Source organism: Cetorhinus maximus, chromosome 14 (assembly GCF_964194155.1).
Source record: "Cetorhinus maximus chromosome 14, sCetMax3.hap1.1, whole genome shotgun sequence".
In the NCBI taxonomy this organism is placed as follows: Eukaryota; Metazoa; Chordata; class Chondrichthyes; order Lamniformes; family Cetorhinidae; genus Cetorhinus; species Cetorhinus maximus.
The window spans coordinates 71,934,797-71,951,857 of NC_135892.1; the positions used below are offsets into that span (position 1 = coordinate 71,934,797).

A 17,061-nucleotide genomic window follows, 5' to 3' on the forward strand; every position below is an offset into this window, starting at 1 on the left:
GCCGGTGCTATCACCTCAGACTGAATGCGGATGGACTCTTCCATTGTCTGTTGCAATCTGAGAAATGCAGCTGACATCCCTTCCTGATGTTCCTTTGATTGTTGCTGCAGCTCCACCACCTCATTTAGAACCGAGTCTGGAGGCTTGTCATCTGGTTTGGATTCCACAGATTCCTGGCTTCCAACAGTCCTCTGAGTGCACACAACCTCGGATGTCCCTGCCTTCGCCTGCTGTGGACCAGATTTGTGCTGTGCTCACTAGATTGTGACCCCGAACTAGGTCCCACTGAGGTGTGTGTCTCTGCGATGCTGGAGTGTGTGGCTGAGCCCTGTGATGGGTCTTCTATGGTGCACTTCTCTGGTCCCTCATCCGAGGGTGTCACTAGTGCTGGAGCTGAGCTGGAGCTGAAGGCCTGGTTTGTGGGTGCCCTTGACCACTTTCTAGTGGTGCCTATGAAAGAAAGGAGAGATAATTAACGCATGGAAGGCGATTCTAAAACAGGACAATGCACTCACAGTCTGGTTGTCTGAGGGATGAGCTGGTGCAGGATCCTCACTTGGTTGTGCGCCGCCTACCTCACCATCGATGCAAGCACAGTCCTCGTCCTCTCCAGCCAGCTCGATGGCTCGATTCTCGTAGGGGCTCCACCCCCGGTGTGAGATCTCTCCCTTCAGTTGCGTATGAGCTTGTCCTACATAAAGACAGATGGAGAGCATGAGCGTACCAGGACAGATGATAAGGATGCCTGCCATGTGTGAGTGGTGACTGCAGCCATGGATGAGATGAAGACACGAATTGCAGAAGAAATGAGGCCAAATGGAGGTGTGAAGGTGTGTGTGAGAGTCAGTGGTGATGTCCCTTGAGCTGGCAGGGTGTGAGGTGCCAGTGAATGTGTGATGTGCTGGTGAGTGTGTGAGTTGAGAGTGATGTGATGGTTGACTTACCCTGGTGGCACAGATGAGATCATTAATCCTCTTTCTGCACTAGGTGGCTGACGTCTTCTATGCTACATTGGCACTGAACGATGCTGCCACCGCCTGCCAAGCCGGAGTGGTGAGGTTAGTGGATAGAGGACATTGTGGTGGGCCTTGCTTGCCTTCAGCAGGCGTTTCAGGAAGGAGTCACTGAATTTGGGTGCAGCTGTTTTTTTCTCTTTTGGGGCCATCTCTCTCATCTGTGGAAGTTCTAGGCTGCAGGCATTGACAAAGCTCTGCATGGGTGCCGTTTAAGTATGACGCCCGGAATGAGGAAGCAGTGAGCTCACGGTGGGATGGATGAATCAGATGCCGCCCACCCACGATCCAGCATGTTTCCCGTGTGTGCATAATTAATGCAGCAGGAAGTAGACGATATGGCGCAAAAACCCGCCATGGTGGCCGGCAGTCAGAAAACCGTTTTTCATGCCCACTGTTGCACTTAATGCAATGAGGGGTAAATCCTGCCCATGGCACGGGCTACACTAGCTCAACAACAGGCTGTTGGAACCACAGGAATGAAGAGGAGACCTGGAAAATCCTGGGTCTCTCACTCCTGCCTGGAGATCCTGCAGCAGGATCTGGGGGTCTGCAGTGAGGCAAACTCACCTAAGGATGGGTGGAAGAGGCCAACTTCTGCAAACAAGCAGATGTGGATGTAAGTGGCGGAGGGAGTGAACAGTAGGAGTATGATCTCTCCAACTGGGAGACAGTAAACCAAGAAGATCTAGGATATCAGAAGGATGAGAAAAGCAATCAGCTTAGCACTTTCAGGTGCCATGCCCCTCACTCTGGCTTTCACAGCTTTCTCTTGCACATCACTCCTCAGACCAACACACCTTGCAGCTCCATTCATTCCTCTCTCTCCAGGCACCTAACATCACCATCTGAACAACCAACAGCCTATTGCCCTCTCATACCCTTGCCTCAGAGTCACCCTTCACAAATGGTGTCCTTCTCTCCTCTTCACACAAGCCATTATGAACACTCACGCCTCTCTGCTTTTTTACCTTGCAGGAGAAGAGAGCACACAACTTGGCATGAGGCAGAGACCCAGAGGAGGAGCGGCCCGCCAGTGACAGACACCTAATTGGGCATTGGCAATGTGTTCCCACCTGCTCCAGTGGGAAGGAGGTTTTGTTTCAGAAAGCTGCAGATGTCAGCAGCGACCTGTCACGAGAGCCTGAGCCTCCTGAAGCACTGATGCTTAAATATGTCAGAGAGTTGATCTGTCTGTAGACCCTGCATTGGGGGTCTCACTTCCCTCCAGATAGATCTTGGTGGCCAAACCATCTGCCCGGCGGAGCGTAATGGAGCAGAGGAGGAGGCAGCTGGTACTGGTGGTGATGCTCGTGTTGCTCCTGCTGCTGCTCGTGTTGATGGCGGTGGTGTTACTTCTGCTCTTGCTCCTCATTAAAGTCGCAAGGTGCAGCTGCAGAAACTGCTCCCATGCCTTGGCGAGGGCTGACAGCAGGGAAGTGCAGCTGAAGGTGAGTGAAGTGCTCGACAGATGAAGTGCCTTCCAACAAGTTGGCAATCACCTGCCAAGCAGTGATAGCACTCTCTCAAAGAAGAAATGCTATGAAAAGCAGTCTCTCACTTGGCCTTGGCTGAAGCCCTTCACTTTCAGTGAACAAAGCCTGCCCAGCCTTTTGGTTTCATTGAAGAAGTTCTTCCCCTCTGCAGTTGCCTTGCTATCCCTGGTGAGTTCCTGACAGGACGGGAAATAGGTGCCCTGGCTGGGAAATCCAGGATTGATGGTTTAAAAAGTCCTTAATTGGTATTTAAATTACTTACTTAATTTCTTAGCTGATAGGTTAAAAAGGATCCCCACTCACCTTAATCTCTAGAAATCACAAAGAGGGAGGCACAATGTTGGAGTCCCGACTTTACATCAATTTCAAGCATTTAACTCCCTGCACATGCAAAACCTGCTTCCAAACTTGACAGGGAAAATTTCTCCCTAGTGAGTCACAGTATTATACAAATTGGCTTGTTTAACTTTAGAACTCATATTCAATGCTAGTAGGCTGTGGCTGTTTTAAACATATACAGATTTACTTTGTTTATAAACACATTCCCAATCCTCTGCTCTTGCCCCATACTATTGCAAATTTATACCTATTCTTTAGTGCACCACATTTTCCTTTGCCCAGGCTCCATTTGCTCATCAGCAAAACCCCACCCACATACAAAGAACATTCAGTACAGTTCAGGCCAAGTGAAAAACCCACATTTTTAGATGCACTGTTCTTCTTTGAATTCACATTCATTGAGAATGGTTGTAATTGTACATAGTTTGGTGACAAAGGGTGAATCAAAAACCAGATACCCTTCCTTAATGAGAAACAGTTCTGAGTCACTTCCTCCTTACATTCCACTGTGCTGTTTAATAATAAATGCTTGTAAAGAGATCAGCAGCATCTTTCCCTGATCGGTCTTCTGATACTGACTGGCTCCGGCAGTGAGAAGCATGACTTCTCCTCACTCGGCCCAGATTAATTCATAAATAGATCAGGAAATAGTCACCATATTAGTGGCCAAATGAGAAGAAAGTAGTTAAGAATGCAGAATGTGTGCCCTTTCCCAACAATCTCCCTGTCAAGTTTAGATAAATTTTGTAAATATCGAAGTTCACCTACCTAGTGACATGGTTGATAGTGGGGAATGTGACATGACTCAAACAAAATGGTCAAAGTTCCAGCTCTTTTAATCCTAATAAGATCACAGTAGATGGCTCTCGTGGCATTGTGAGATCATAAATAATGCAGCTAAGTTATTTTTTTATAAAAGCAAATTTTTGATCTGTTAAGTGTTACAGTCTTATTTTTGTTATTTTCGAATTGCAGGTTAGATAAGTCAGCTAATAAAAATGGACACTTTTAAAAGAGGTTGTTTTATTCTGAAAGAACAAAAATATATTTAGTGTTCATTGTGCCTGTTCTAGATCTGTTAGATTGGCAGGAGTGAAGTTTGCTCAGTATCTAGTCTTCCTTGTATAAAAAGTGTATATAATATTAAACATTTGCCTCTTAAATGTTCCATTGTACAGCTCTTAATTTGGTGTAATTTGAAAAAGGTAACTTCTGAAATTGTATTTTATTGTAAATTATTGATTGACATCCATAATTAACAGACTCATGGTTTAATGAAAAGACAGTGAGTGTATTTAAATAGAGATAAATGGAAGTCTTTGCTACTAGCTTAATCTGCATTTTATCATTTGTTATCTTTAGAATGTGATAAGACTGAACATGTAAGCAGTGAATTGCCAAAACCAACTGTTTTGTCAGAGAGAGAGAGCGAACAGGAATGTCTGAGCAGAAGTCAGGTGGTGCCAAACAGGGAGTGAAAGCTGGTATAACTCTGGTGTACATTCCAGTTGCTGGCATGAAAATGGCTTTTGGTAGAAAGCTGGAAGGAAGGGAATAGAACATGGCTTGTAAGACCTGACAAGATAAATTACTGCAAAATTGGAGACAAGAAAACAGTAAAAACAGACTAACAATCTGTTCATGCAATTTAAGGCCTTTCCAATATTTCATTTGGACCCTGACTAAATATTTATTGTTCTTTCAAGTACTCATATTTACTTTTTATCAAAATGCAGGTACATTGTTTTGAAACATAAGTTATTGTTGCTCCTACCTTGTGTGAAAGGTGACATTTTGTTAATACTAATTTAATTGGTTAACACAGTGCAACAATGGGAGAGTTTAAAATGTGATATTCTGCACAGGTCACAAAATGGCACTAAGAATAAGTTGAACAAAAATAACAGTACTATTTGTGATTTTGTGATAATTACCCTTAAATCTGGCAGTGACGGTTCTATTAATTCAGCATCCTAAGGTGAATTTTAACTATTTCCATCTGGTAGAAAGTGAGTGAAGTAGAAGTTAAAGCCGTAAACTTTTACCAACGCATAGCCATTTTAATGCTACTATTTTCTTGCTGAAAAGCGGTATCCACCCAAGCTTCATGAAAGTAAATAAATCAAAGGGTGGGATTTTCCAGCCCCGCCCACTGCCAGGATCGTCCAATCCTTCTGAAAGTCAAAGGATTGTTGGCTGGGCCGCCGAATCTCCTGCAGCGGGTCCCACCTCGGTGGGGCCGGAAAAGCCCAGCTAAGTTCTAATGATTTACCTAGGACCCCAAAAACTATTTTAAGAGCTTACTGATTGGAGTGCTTGCTATGGATGCCCTGATCAGTTAAAGGTCGTGGGCAATAAGGATATGCTCATACAGAGAAGTGTGAAAATTATTTCTGTGGGGCCAAGGGAGGCAGCTATAAGAAAATGTTGGCTCCCCCCACAGCCTCTGGGGGACCAGAAGACCCCAGTGGCGAGTAGGACTGGAAAATCCTGGCCTACGTTATTGTGCCCAGCCATTAAAATGGACCAGACCTCTGACATCACCTCCATGGCCGGCGAGTTACAATGGCTAACTATCCAGGATGTTTTTAAAAATATTTTCATGGGATTTGAATGTTGCTAGAAAGACCAGCATTTGTTACCCATCCCTAATTGCCTTTGAGAAGCTGGTGATGAGCCTCCTTCTTGAAACGTTGCAGTCCATCTGATCTAACATTTGTATCTACAACAACAACAACTTGTGTATTTAATGTAGCCAGATGTCCCAAGACATTTATAGGAACGAATGAACTGCATTAGCTTCTAACAAATAAAGTAGATAGAAAGAGAATGTCAGATCAGGACTGGTAGACACTGTTGGACTCTTCCCTAATTTTTATGAAGATTTCTTTTTGAATCTGATGTGTTCCTTTTCTGATAGTATTGTCATGAAAAAAACACTAGTGTTTTCTCAAAGCTTTGCAACCTCTGAGTTTATAACACACATTATTTTGTTAGTCCCTCTCCATTTTTACATAATCTGTCATTTGAGACTCTGTGCCTCCAAATTTGGTAACAGCAGAAAATAATTCAGAGGACCCAGAACTTATATTCTGTAAAAAAAAATCTGCAATTAAAATACAAATTATTGCTAAATCAATTACTTTTAGAAAATGAGAGATTTTGCTTACCTTGAGTTGATAGCATGTATATGTGGTGCAGCTATATCATCTGGTTTATCCTCTGGAGTGGTGACTTGGGTACAGTTGCTTTTAGTGCAGGCATACACTGTGCAGACCTCAACCTTGCATAAAAGATCACAAAAAATACCTTTTCAAAAGTTCCAGAATAAAATTTAAATGCTTTTTGCATTAAATCAAACTAAACAGGCATGCATCTTATTCTCACTTTCAGAATTTAAGTGGAAAATGTGCAAATTATACATTCCTATAGTTGATATATAACCGAGGAAATTCATAATGTCTTATTCTTTCTACTTTCTTTGAGTCGTGGATGATTCATGATTAAACATGAAAAACTGCCTTTTCAAGAAAAAAAATGACTGGAAAATATAAAATAGTATGTAACAGATAGCAGTCATTCATAATAATCACCAGAGTTTTATATCCGTTGGTGATTTGTAGATTTCCTCTGCTATTATTCATTTGGGATTGCTCACTGCTGCCTAGTTCAACATCTGCAACTTCAACCAGAAAGCTGGGGCCACTCTCTGCTGGTTGCAGACAGCTCTGTTGATGCCACAAATGCCATTTCATGATTGGCTGATGGGATGTGGAATTTTGCACAGCAGCATAGATTCAGTCTTTTCCTTGAGCTGCAACATATTTAAAGGCCATGCAATGTGCAAAAGGGTACTATGGCAAAACAGGGAGGATGAGAGTTGATAGAACTGAGTTCAAAATTTAGCATGGATATCCAGTATTCTTCTGTTCTTTGAACAGTGCCATGGGATCTTTTATATTCATTTGAACAGCAGGTTGAAAGGCAGGATCCTGACTATACACCATGCCCCACTACTACACTGAAGTGCCAGCCGGAGCTCTATGCTCAAATCCTGCATTGCGGGTTAGAACCCACAAAGTTCTCACTCAGAAATAAGTGTCACAACCTGAGCCAGTGGCTCAGGGCAATGTTATGCTTGGATTTATTTTCTACATAACAGACTGAAAAAGAAATTGAGATCAATATACAATCTTTAAATATGGTTATTTTGTATTTGTGACTCTAATTGTAATAATGCTGGATTACGTTTCTGAGCTTTTTCAGAGGAATAGAAAGAAAACGCTTGTGCCAGGAATAATTATTTTTCATTATTTGTACCAGAATTAGCGGGCATCGATTCATGCATTTGGACTGAACACAGTGAGTTCAATAAAGTGAGAAATGTTGAACCATTTGCTTGATGTGTTACACTTCTTTAAGGATATATAAAAAATTCCAAAAGTAATATAACAAAAAATATGGTCAAAATAAGTACTGAGAAATGAAAATCTAGTTATACTGCTCAGAGGATTGATGCTTAGAATTATGTAGTTGACTAGAGGGGAAAGATCTGCTTATCCCGCTGGCTACTCTTTTCTTTCCGTTCAAGGAAAATGAAATCCTGCACACATTATAGGGCCATTGACCTTCTGACAAACATATTGAAGTTTTAAACATTTCCAGGTAATCTGCTGGACCACTTTACAATGTTTTTGAAATGTTGCTTCACATCAGTTGCACTTATATTGCATCTGATGCAGAGTCAAGCTGATGTTAGAGTACTACCTTGTGGTAGTCTAACTTTGCCTGTCCAAATTTGATGCTGATGACTTTACATGAGGGTTACACTACATAGTGAAAACTGAACCAAAATTAAAAGTGCTTTATATCAAAGCCAAATGCATGGTATAACTGCTATAACATACTGAAATAGATGGACTGAAAAAAGTCAAAATGTACACAGAAAATAGCTGGAAAGCATAGAATTACATGATAACTAACTATTTAATATAAAAAGAACAGCTCACTCCTAACCTGTATCTCATATACAGTAAACGGAAGGAGGTCTGTCAATGCAAAAGACCCAGGGAAATTCATGCCAGTATCGCGCTGCTTTTTATTCACATAAATAGAATATTTGGTGACAAAACCATTTGGTTTTGATGGTGATGTCCAGATGACACAAACAGCTGTACTATTGATCACATTGACCTCTGGAGGTAGCATGCCTTCAGGCTCTATAAATGGAGAGGAAAAACAGTCTAAATTCCAGCTGTCACCGAAACCAGTTGGTTAATGAAACATGCATGAGCATTTAACTTAAAAATGGTTCAATGCAAATCTGGTTATTTTACTGAAATATATATGAAACCAACAAGAGAAGGTTCAAGTCAAAGACAGAGAAGACACACCAGTAACCTAAATTAATGAAGTCAATCTTGATAAAACAAAATTACTTTGAGGGATATATTTATCAACTAAATCAGATAAATTTCATGTATGTTAGATTGCAGTTTTTGGTGATTTTATTTTGAAATCCTTCAATTTGATTCATTTTTCATTAAAACTATATATTTTAGCTGTCATGGTGGATCAGGCATCAGTGTATATGGTAGACATTACGTATTTTAAGGAAAACTTGTGCTATGCTAAAAGGCATAAAAGTGAAAGTTGTTCTGTGCCCACTTTATGACAGCCAAAATCAATCGAGCAGCTAAGCTTAATATTGAATTTCCTGATGCATATATAAATATTTTTTAATAAATCCTTCCAGTGTGCTTCACCACTAGTGTACTGCCACAGTGCCAACCATTCCAAAGCTGAAGTATCAGGGAGAATGTTCACACTTCAGTCATTGTTTAAAGAGACCTCCGATTGGGATAAATATTCTAAAAAAGTACAAAGGAAAGTTGTTGGGAAAACAAAAACAAAAACGCTATATTGCTTCATTGAACAGTCAACAAAAGAAGCCCTTATGTTGCAATATTTAGTACATCTTCATGAGAAGTGTAAATGTATTCCCACCGGCCTAATGGTCTTACTGTTGCTGCTTGGTTGAGATATATATGATCCTGAATATATTACAGAGGGCTGGATTTTAATACGTGCTGTGTTCCCCATCCCTGCATGCCCACCCCCCCGACCCGATTAAAATGTTGGTCGGGAACCCACCCAAGAAATAGCTGGCCGCCCTGCAGTCATTTTATGGTCAGAAGAAGAGGAGCTAAGGCCAGACTGTCTGGGGTATTGGTGGGCCCTGACTAGCAGGCCCCAGGTAGGGGAGTGAGTGGGGTGATGGGAGGGCTGGGTTTGAGAGGTTGGGGATTGGTGGGGTGAGGAAAAGGGGGATATGACTGAGGGGGTGCCTCCAATGTACACAGGAGACCCCCAAAGGGGACCCTCCTTGCCCAACATATAAAAGATGCCAGGCTACTCACTAGGTATGGGCCTTCCCGCTACCGCAAATAAAATAGCGGCAAGTGCAGGATGAGGCACTTAAGTGGCCATTAATTGGCCGCCAGATGCCTCCACCAATCCCTGTAAAATGGGAGATTGGTGAGGGGCAGGCAGGAAGGTGGCAGGCTACATTTTACAAGCTTCCATCTTCAACCCGCCAGGCAAGGGAGCATATAATCCAACCCAGGATTTCAGCAATAGTGCTCACTACCTTATAAAAAACGTTACCCTATCTTTCCGACAGATGTTGCTTGCAAATCATGCCTTGTTGATAAAGTGGGAGTGGGAGAAGCAGAAAAAATATTTTCACAAACTTAAAATAGTATTAGAAGAAAGAAGGGTGGATCATTGCAGTAATGATGTAAGCATTTGTTTTTCAGTTATGTCATGGAACCATCATGGGTCATATTGTGAGGGCAGGTTATGTGTGAATGTGAAAATATGGTTGATGGAGCTAAATACTTTGCATCAGTTTTTATTTCTTCTGAAAATAATGCAACAGTCCCAGCATTACAGGTGTGTCTCTAAAATTGCTTCATTAGAATTAACTGCAAGAAACATTTTAGTTAAGATTGATGCATTTGATGCTAAGAAAATTGCAATGCAATTCATTTCAGAGAGCTCAAGGAAATCAGTAAGCTCATATGTAAACCTTTGTGGATTGTTGAAGTTGAGGTGGATTAGGTGCAAGTTCCTATTGTCTCAATATTTAAGAAATTGTGACTAGGACAAAAGCATTTGAGTAGTTTATTTGTAAATTATTATATTATATGGATATCAAAATGACTTTGGAAAGTGTCGGTCCATCTTCACTAACTTGATCGAGGCAGGGCAATTTTAATCCTATCCATGTGGTAGAAACTGAGCAGGTGTGGTGTTAAAATTGCCTCATTTGCCCAGGAACTGTTGCTGCCAGGAGCTGACTTTCTGGGATTTTAACCCACTCAGTGCACACCCAGCCAAAGCCAGTGAGGTTCTTTTAAACTTATGCATGTTTGCCCTGATCAGGCTGTGCATAACAGGACTTTGGTTTCCATATTTTCTGAGCCACTGAAAATCTCCCCAAGATCTTGGTGTGTGCAATCAGATTACTCATGCGTTGTAAAATGGTAGGTAAGTGCTACTTAAGCTTCGTATTTTTTCCACTCATCACCCAATTTGTGATGGGTGCAAAAGACTACAAAGCTGATGTTGCATTGATCCAATCCCAAAGCAATCTGTTTTATAAATTAACACCTTTTAAAAAAATTCACTAAACTGCATTTGCAGTTTATTATTTGGTGTTAAAACATTTTAGCACCTTGCCTGGCGTAAGTATGAACACAAACAATATTAATCAGATCCAAAACTTTTTTACAGAAAACCTGATTCCTTCACCCACCCCATACAACAATTCAAATTGCAACAAAAACGATTTTTTAACAAAGAGGTATAATCTTGCATTTTTATGGATGCATAACAAGGAAGTTTATAATGGGAATTGAAATGTTTGTGACAAATTAATTATACTAAGAATTAAGCAAGAAACAAAAGGTTTAGATTTGCTAGTTTTCCCAAATATATATTTTTTATTCATTGATGGGATGTGGGCAACATTGGCAAGGCCAGAATTTGTTGCCCATCCCTAATTGCCATTGAACTGAAGGGATTGCTGGGCCTTTTCAGAGGGCAGTTAAAAGTCGAACACATTATTGTGGATCACGAGTCATATGTAGGCCTGACTAGATAAGGATGGCAGATTTCCTTCCCTAAAGGACGTTAGTGAATACGATGGGTTTTTATGCCAGCATTACTGAAAATGACTTTCAATCCTAGATTTTTGGTCAATTGAATTTAAATTCCACCAACTGCCACAGTCAGATTTGAACCCATGCCCTCAGATCATTAGCCTAGATCTCTGGATTACTAGCCCAATGACATTACCACTAGGCCACTGTCTTCTCCTGAATATCTAGCCGATCATGTGTCACAACAAATTATATGATAGCTGACAGTTTTATATAAAGTGTTGGTTTGGGTTCAGGTAAGTGCCAACAAGGCACATAGTATCAGGTAGTATGGGGACACAGCTCAGTGGGGCATGAGAAAGTGATCACTGGGGTATGAAGAAATTCTACAATCAATGATACGATATTTTACCTTAGTTAGAATTGGTTGTTTCTTTCTTCTAAAGCTAAAATGCTGATACATCAGAATTTAAAAATAGAGAAAACAGATTAACAGTTGAGTAGAGGTCCTTTAACAGAACGAAGAATTGAGGTGAGTAGCCCTTTTTATTGTTCAATATGAATGACTACACTCTAGGAAAATATGCCGTGAAAGAAAGTATATATAAATTATAAGATTCTTAACAGTGTGGAGGAAAAGGGACATCTAGTAATACAGATTTTTTAAAAATTCATTCTTGGGATGTGTGCATCACTAGCTGGGCCAGCATTTAATTCCCTTGAGAACTGTGTGGCTTGCTAGGCCATTTCAGAGTCAACCACATTGTTTGTGAGCCTGGAGTCACATGAAGGATGGGAGATATTTCCTTCCCTGAAGGACAGCAGTGAACCAGATGGGTTTTTATGACAGTTGACAACAGTTTCATTGTTATCATTAGACTTTGACTTCCAGATTTTTATTGAATTTAAATTCCACCATCTGCCATGGTAGGATCTGAACCCAGGAACATAGAGCATGACACCAGTCCATGGAGTACCAGTCCAGTGACAATACCACTACACCATCACCTCCCCCTGAGTGGAAAAGGGCATAACACAGGCAATTTTCATAAAAGGCCTCAGATCAAGTCATGACCTTCAAGGTACCAGTGATGAGGGCTACAGCTAGAGGAACTGGGATTGTTCTACTTAGAGCATTGAATGATAAGAGAAGATTAGATACAGGTATTCAAAATTATGAAGGGTTTTGATAGTTTCACATTATTTATACTGTTTCCACTGGCAGGAGACAAAAAATTTATGATAACGGAGATTCTGTGCTTTATACACAGGAGTATCGAATAATAAAAGCAAGGAAGTGATGTTAAATGTATATAATTTATTAATTAAGTCACAATTGGAATATTGTGCAGGTCTGGTAGCCACTTTAAAGGATATTGGCAAGACAGAAAACATTTATTTTCACGAGGAAAGGCTTGAAAAATTAGACCTTTTCTTATTGGAACAAGAATCTAATGGGGACCTAACAAAGGTTTTCAAAGTTATGAATGGTTTTCTGAGGGTATATAAAGAAAATTTGCTTTCACTGGTTGGTAAATTGGTAACAAGAGGATATCAAATTGGTATAAACACTTGAAGATGAAGGGGGATGTTAGAATTTATTTTCCATGTGGAGTCATTACACCATAAAATGTTTTATCACAAGTGACTATTAAGACAGAGACTAAGACACAGTAAAAGAGAGATGCATAGGTATTTGAAAATGTATAAAAGAATAGACAGAAAGGGCATGAAAACAGGATTATAGTATAGGGGTTGGGTTTTCCTCATCCCATCTTTAGACTTCTGCCTGGCACATTGAAACTCCCATGACCCTGGACCAGTTTTCATTTTATGTCATATTACTTATCCAGTGCAGGTTCGCAGCATTATCACTGACAGAACATCTCAATGCTGAAAAGGGATATATGGCACCACCAGGAAAAAAAGGGACCCCATTTAAACAGAATAGCACAGCCTCAAAGAGTGCAATGCATTTTTCACAAAAGGCCTCACATCGAGTCATGATCTTCAAGTTACCAAGGATGAGGGACTTCAGTTATGTGCAGAGCTAGAGATTGCTCTCCTTAGAGCAGAGAATGTTAAGGAAAGATCAAATCGAGGTGTTCAAAATTATGAGGGATTTTGATAGTTTTGTATTATTTACTTTGTGGGACTCAGTGTAACACATGCTGCGGGGGCATCTCCTCATCAATTTCTCAGGTTGACCTCAGTATGGGCAATACCTGCTTGCCCACCCAGCAAAGGACAAATGCCGTCAATGATTCAATGCATCACAACACTCACGATTGTAGGGGGAGGGTGCGGGCAGCAGGGGGGTAAGTCAACCTGCTGGGTTAAATGCCCAATGGCAACATGGTACTCACTCTGCCAGAGCGCAACAAGTCATTGAAGTGCTTGCGACACTGAATCCAGGTGTGCTGCACCACGTCGCGGGAGCTAACTGCCTCTGCCACCTCCTCCCAGGCAAGTTTTGTCATGTGGGGGGGGCCTCCTCCTTCCATCTTGGGGGACCAGCACCTCCCACCGTGCTACCACCTCCTTGAGGAGGGCAGCAAGGCAGTCATCCGAAAAACAAGTGGCAGATGGCACCCCCCGTCCTACCCTCCAGCTTGGCCTGTCCCACTGCCCTACCCTCCAGCCTGGCCTGCTCACCAGAAGCCCTCTGTGGCCTTGTGAGCATCCTAGAAAAGGCTACCAGGCCTTCATTTAAACAGGCTGCCAAGTCACCATTGGACCCGGTGGTCTGTGCACGCCTGCTGCCACTTGCCCACTCCCGCTATCCTTGGGAGTTGAGAAATACGCTGGGAGGCCTAAGTAAAATGGCGGTGCGGACCCAATCGTCGTCGGCGATCGGGCCCGTGCCCGCACCCGCCAACCGGAAAATTCAGGCCAAAGAGCTTACGTTACCATTTCAAAGTTTGTGTCAACCTAAATGATGGCTCTGTAATTATTATTATTTTGCTAATTATTTTCATTGAATAGCAAAGGACAATTGTGAGGTGCAGTGGCACACTGAATTGAATTGAAGCACCTTGGCGAGATGAATTATCAGGTTGCATTTCTCCCACACTCCTAGATCATCAGTTTCTACATTATGAATGTGGGGATGGTGGTCTTAACAGAAGTCAAGCGTTTCTTCAATGGAAAGAAGAAAAATTAAAATGAGAGTCAGCTCTGACAGCTCTTGCACACATCCCACTAGCCAGTTTCACAATAGTTCCTGCCTTTTCTACCATTATATAGACAACAAGAGGAGACCAAGTTAGGGAAAAGACAGACAAAAGCTCTTATAAAATGGAATAATTTGATGAAGAGCGGACATTTAAATGTAGATGGCTTGGTTCACTTAATTGTATATTCTGTTTAGGTTTATTTTAAACCAACATACCTCCTCCCATCTGTTATCTCAAAACCTGTTCTGTCAAGTGTATAATAACAGTAATTTTCATTTAAGTGTATAGTTTTGCTGTCTATACACAAATTGCGCACTTAAACAACAGATTAATGATCCCCTTTCTCATTTTTACAAATGCTGATCTATTAGTCGTTCATCTACATGGGTCAGTTAACACCTCATTATTCACATACAATGAGATTCTAACTAGCATATATGCCAGACTTCTAATTTTTTTAAGTTGTTCCAAACTGTCCAATTAATGTAGCATTAAACTGCCCTTTTCTTTCTTTTGTCACAACCATTTTAATGGAAGGGATTTGATCTGTTTTGGGGTCTTTTGGTATGTTTTTATTTCCCAAAAAATTGTATTCTCTATAGTTAACAGACAACCATCAGAATACTCTGGTTACATATATTCAAATTGATTAATGCATTAAATTCTATTCCGCGTAAAACTTTGTCACCTAAGGTCTTTTTCGGATAAGAAATTGTTATTTTGGGTGGAAGGTGAGGGATAAAGTTCCCAAATTCTGGATCAGGTTGTGAATGGGATTGAGACTAAGCAAGTGGTATATGGATGGGGGAGAGGGCGGGGTTGGTACTGTAATGCAATGGTTTGTTACTGGGCTGGTAATCCAGATGCTTCGTTTAAAAATCCAGAGAATGTGAATTTAATTCCCACCATGGCAGTTTTAAAATATAGAATTCACTTCTGCAATTTGGGACTAAAAAGCTGCCATCAGTAAAGGTGACCATGAAGCTGTCAGACTGTGGTAAAATCTCAACTGGTTCTTTTAGGATAGGTAATCTTCCGTCCTAATCATCCATCCTTGCCTGATCTGGCATATATCTGGCTCAGTCCCACACTAACAAAGTTGACTCTTAACTTTTCTTTGGAGTGGCTTAGAAAGTCGTATCAGGGCATCAAGGAATGCCAAGAATGAAGGAAACGTGTGAGATCATTGCTCATTTGCCATTTGGTTTGCTGCATATAAATAACTGAAAACATCAATAATCCTTAAACAAGCTTGTCAGGGGATGGAACCATAACAAGGAATTAAGATAGGAGAAAAATAAAACTGGTAATGGGAAGTAGAAAAGTAGTAAATGAAAGCGGAAGGCAGCAGAAACAAATTCCAGCATCAAAAAGAGTCAAAATACAGAATAATGTTAAAAAGGCAGAATTGAAGGCATGTAATCTGAATGCACGCAAGATTCATAACAAAGTAGGTGAATGGATGACACAAATAGAAGTAAATGGGAATGATCTAATTGCTATAACAGAGATGTGGCTACAGGGTGACCTAAAGGCTGGAAACTGAATATTCAAGATATTCTATATTTAGGAAGGACAGGCAAAAAGGAAAAGGAGGTGGGGTAGCGTTGATAATTAGGGATGAGATCGGTACATTAGTGAGAGAGAGATTAGTGAGAACAAGATGTATAATCTGTTTAGGTGGAGCTAAGAAAGAGCAAGCAGCAAACATTGGTAGGAGTTGTTTACAGGCTACCAAATCACAGTGGTAATGTAGGGCACAGTATAAATCAGAAAGTTAGAGATGCATGGCACAGAGGTAAAACAGTAATCATGGGTGACTTTAGGGAACAGTGTCCATAATATTATCCCATTTTATATTAAGTTCGAAAACAATGTAGTTCAAACTGGAATTAGGGTCTTAAAACTAAACAAAGGAAACTATGAAGGTATGAGAGGAAAGTTGGCTGTGGCGGATGGTATGATGGTAGACAGGCAATGGGTAGTATTTAAAGAATTAATACATGGTTTACAACAAATATACACACCTTTAAGACACAAAAAACCAACAGGAAAAGTGAGTCAAGGGTGGCGAACAAATGAAGTTAAAAATTATATCAGACCAAAGGAAGAGACTCATAAAGTTGCCAAAAGAGTAGTAAGCCTGAGGATCAGCAACAATTTAGAATTCAGAAAAGGAGGATCAAGAAACTCATGAAGAAAAAGAGAATAAAATATGAACTAGCAAGAAACATAAAAATGGACAGTATAAGCTTCTGTAGGTATGTAAAATGGAAAAGATTATCAAAGACAAATGTGGGTCCATTACAGGCAGAGACAGGAGAATTTATAATGGGGAATAGGGAAATGACAGAGAAGCTAAATGATTACTTTGTGTCTGTCTTCACGGAGGAAGAAAAATCCTCCCCAAATAGAGGAGAACCAGGGGACTAGCGCGAATGAGGAACTAAAAGAAATTAGTACTAGTAAAAGAGTAGTACTGGAGAAATTAATGAAGTTTGATAAATCCCTGGGACCTGATGATCTACTTTCCAGAATGTTGTAAGAGATGGTTATAGAGATGGTGGATGCATTGGTGGTCATCTTTCAAAATTCTATAGATTCTGAAATGGTGCCTGCAGATTGGAAGGTTGCAAATGTAACCCCACTATCTAAGAAAGGAGGGAGAGAGAAAATGGGGAACTACAGACCTGTTTGCCTGACGTCAGCAGTAGGGAAAATACTAGGATCTATTATAAAGGATGTGATAACTGGACACTTAGGAAATAATGATCTGATTAGCAGAGTAAACATGGATTTATGAAAGGGAAATCATGTTTGACAAACCTGTTTGAGTTTTTTGAGGATGTCACTGGCAGAATATATAAGGGGG

The 17,061-nt window shown here is 40.8% G+C and overlaps 1 protein-coding gene across 1 annotated transcript in view; it reads right to left on the reverse strand.

The window, feature by feature from the left end:
- ush2a (Usher syndrome 2A (autosomal recessive, mild)) overlaps positions 1–17,061 on the reverse strand; it is a 1,183,552-nt gene that overhangs the window by 318,887 nt on the left and 847,604 nt on the right. The window contains exons 49-50 of the mRNA XM_078556364.1: positions 7,865–8,067; positions 6,019–6,131 (exon numbers count right to left, since the gene is read on the reverse strand). Coding sequence (XP_078412490.1) covers positions 6,019–6,131; positions 7,865–8,067 — 316 coding nt within the window. The remainder of the gene's footprint in view (positions 1–6,018; positions 6,132–7,864; positions 8,068–17,061) is intronic.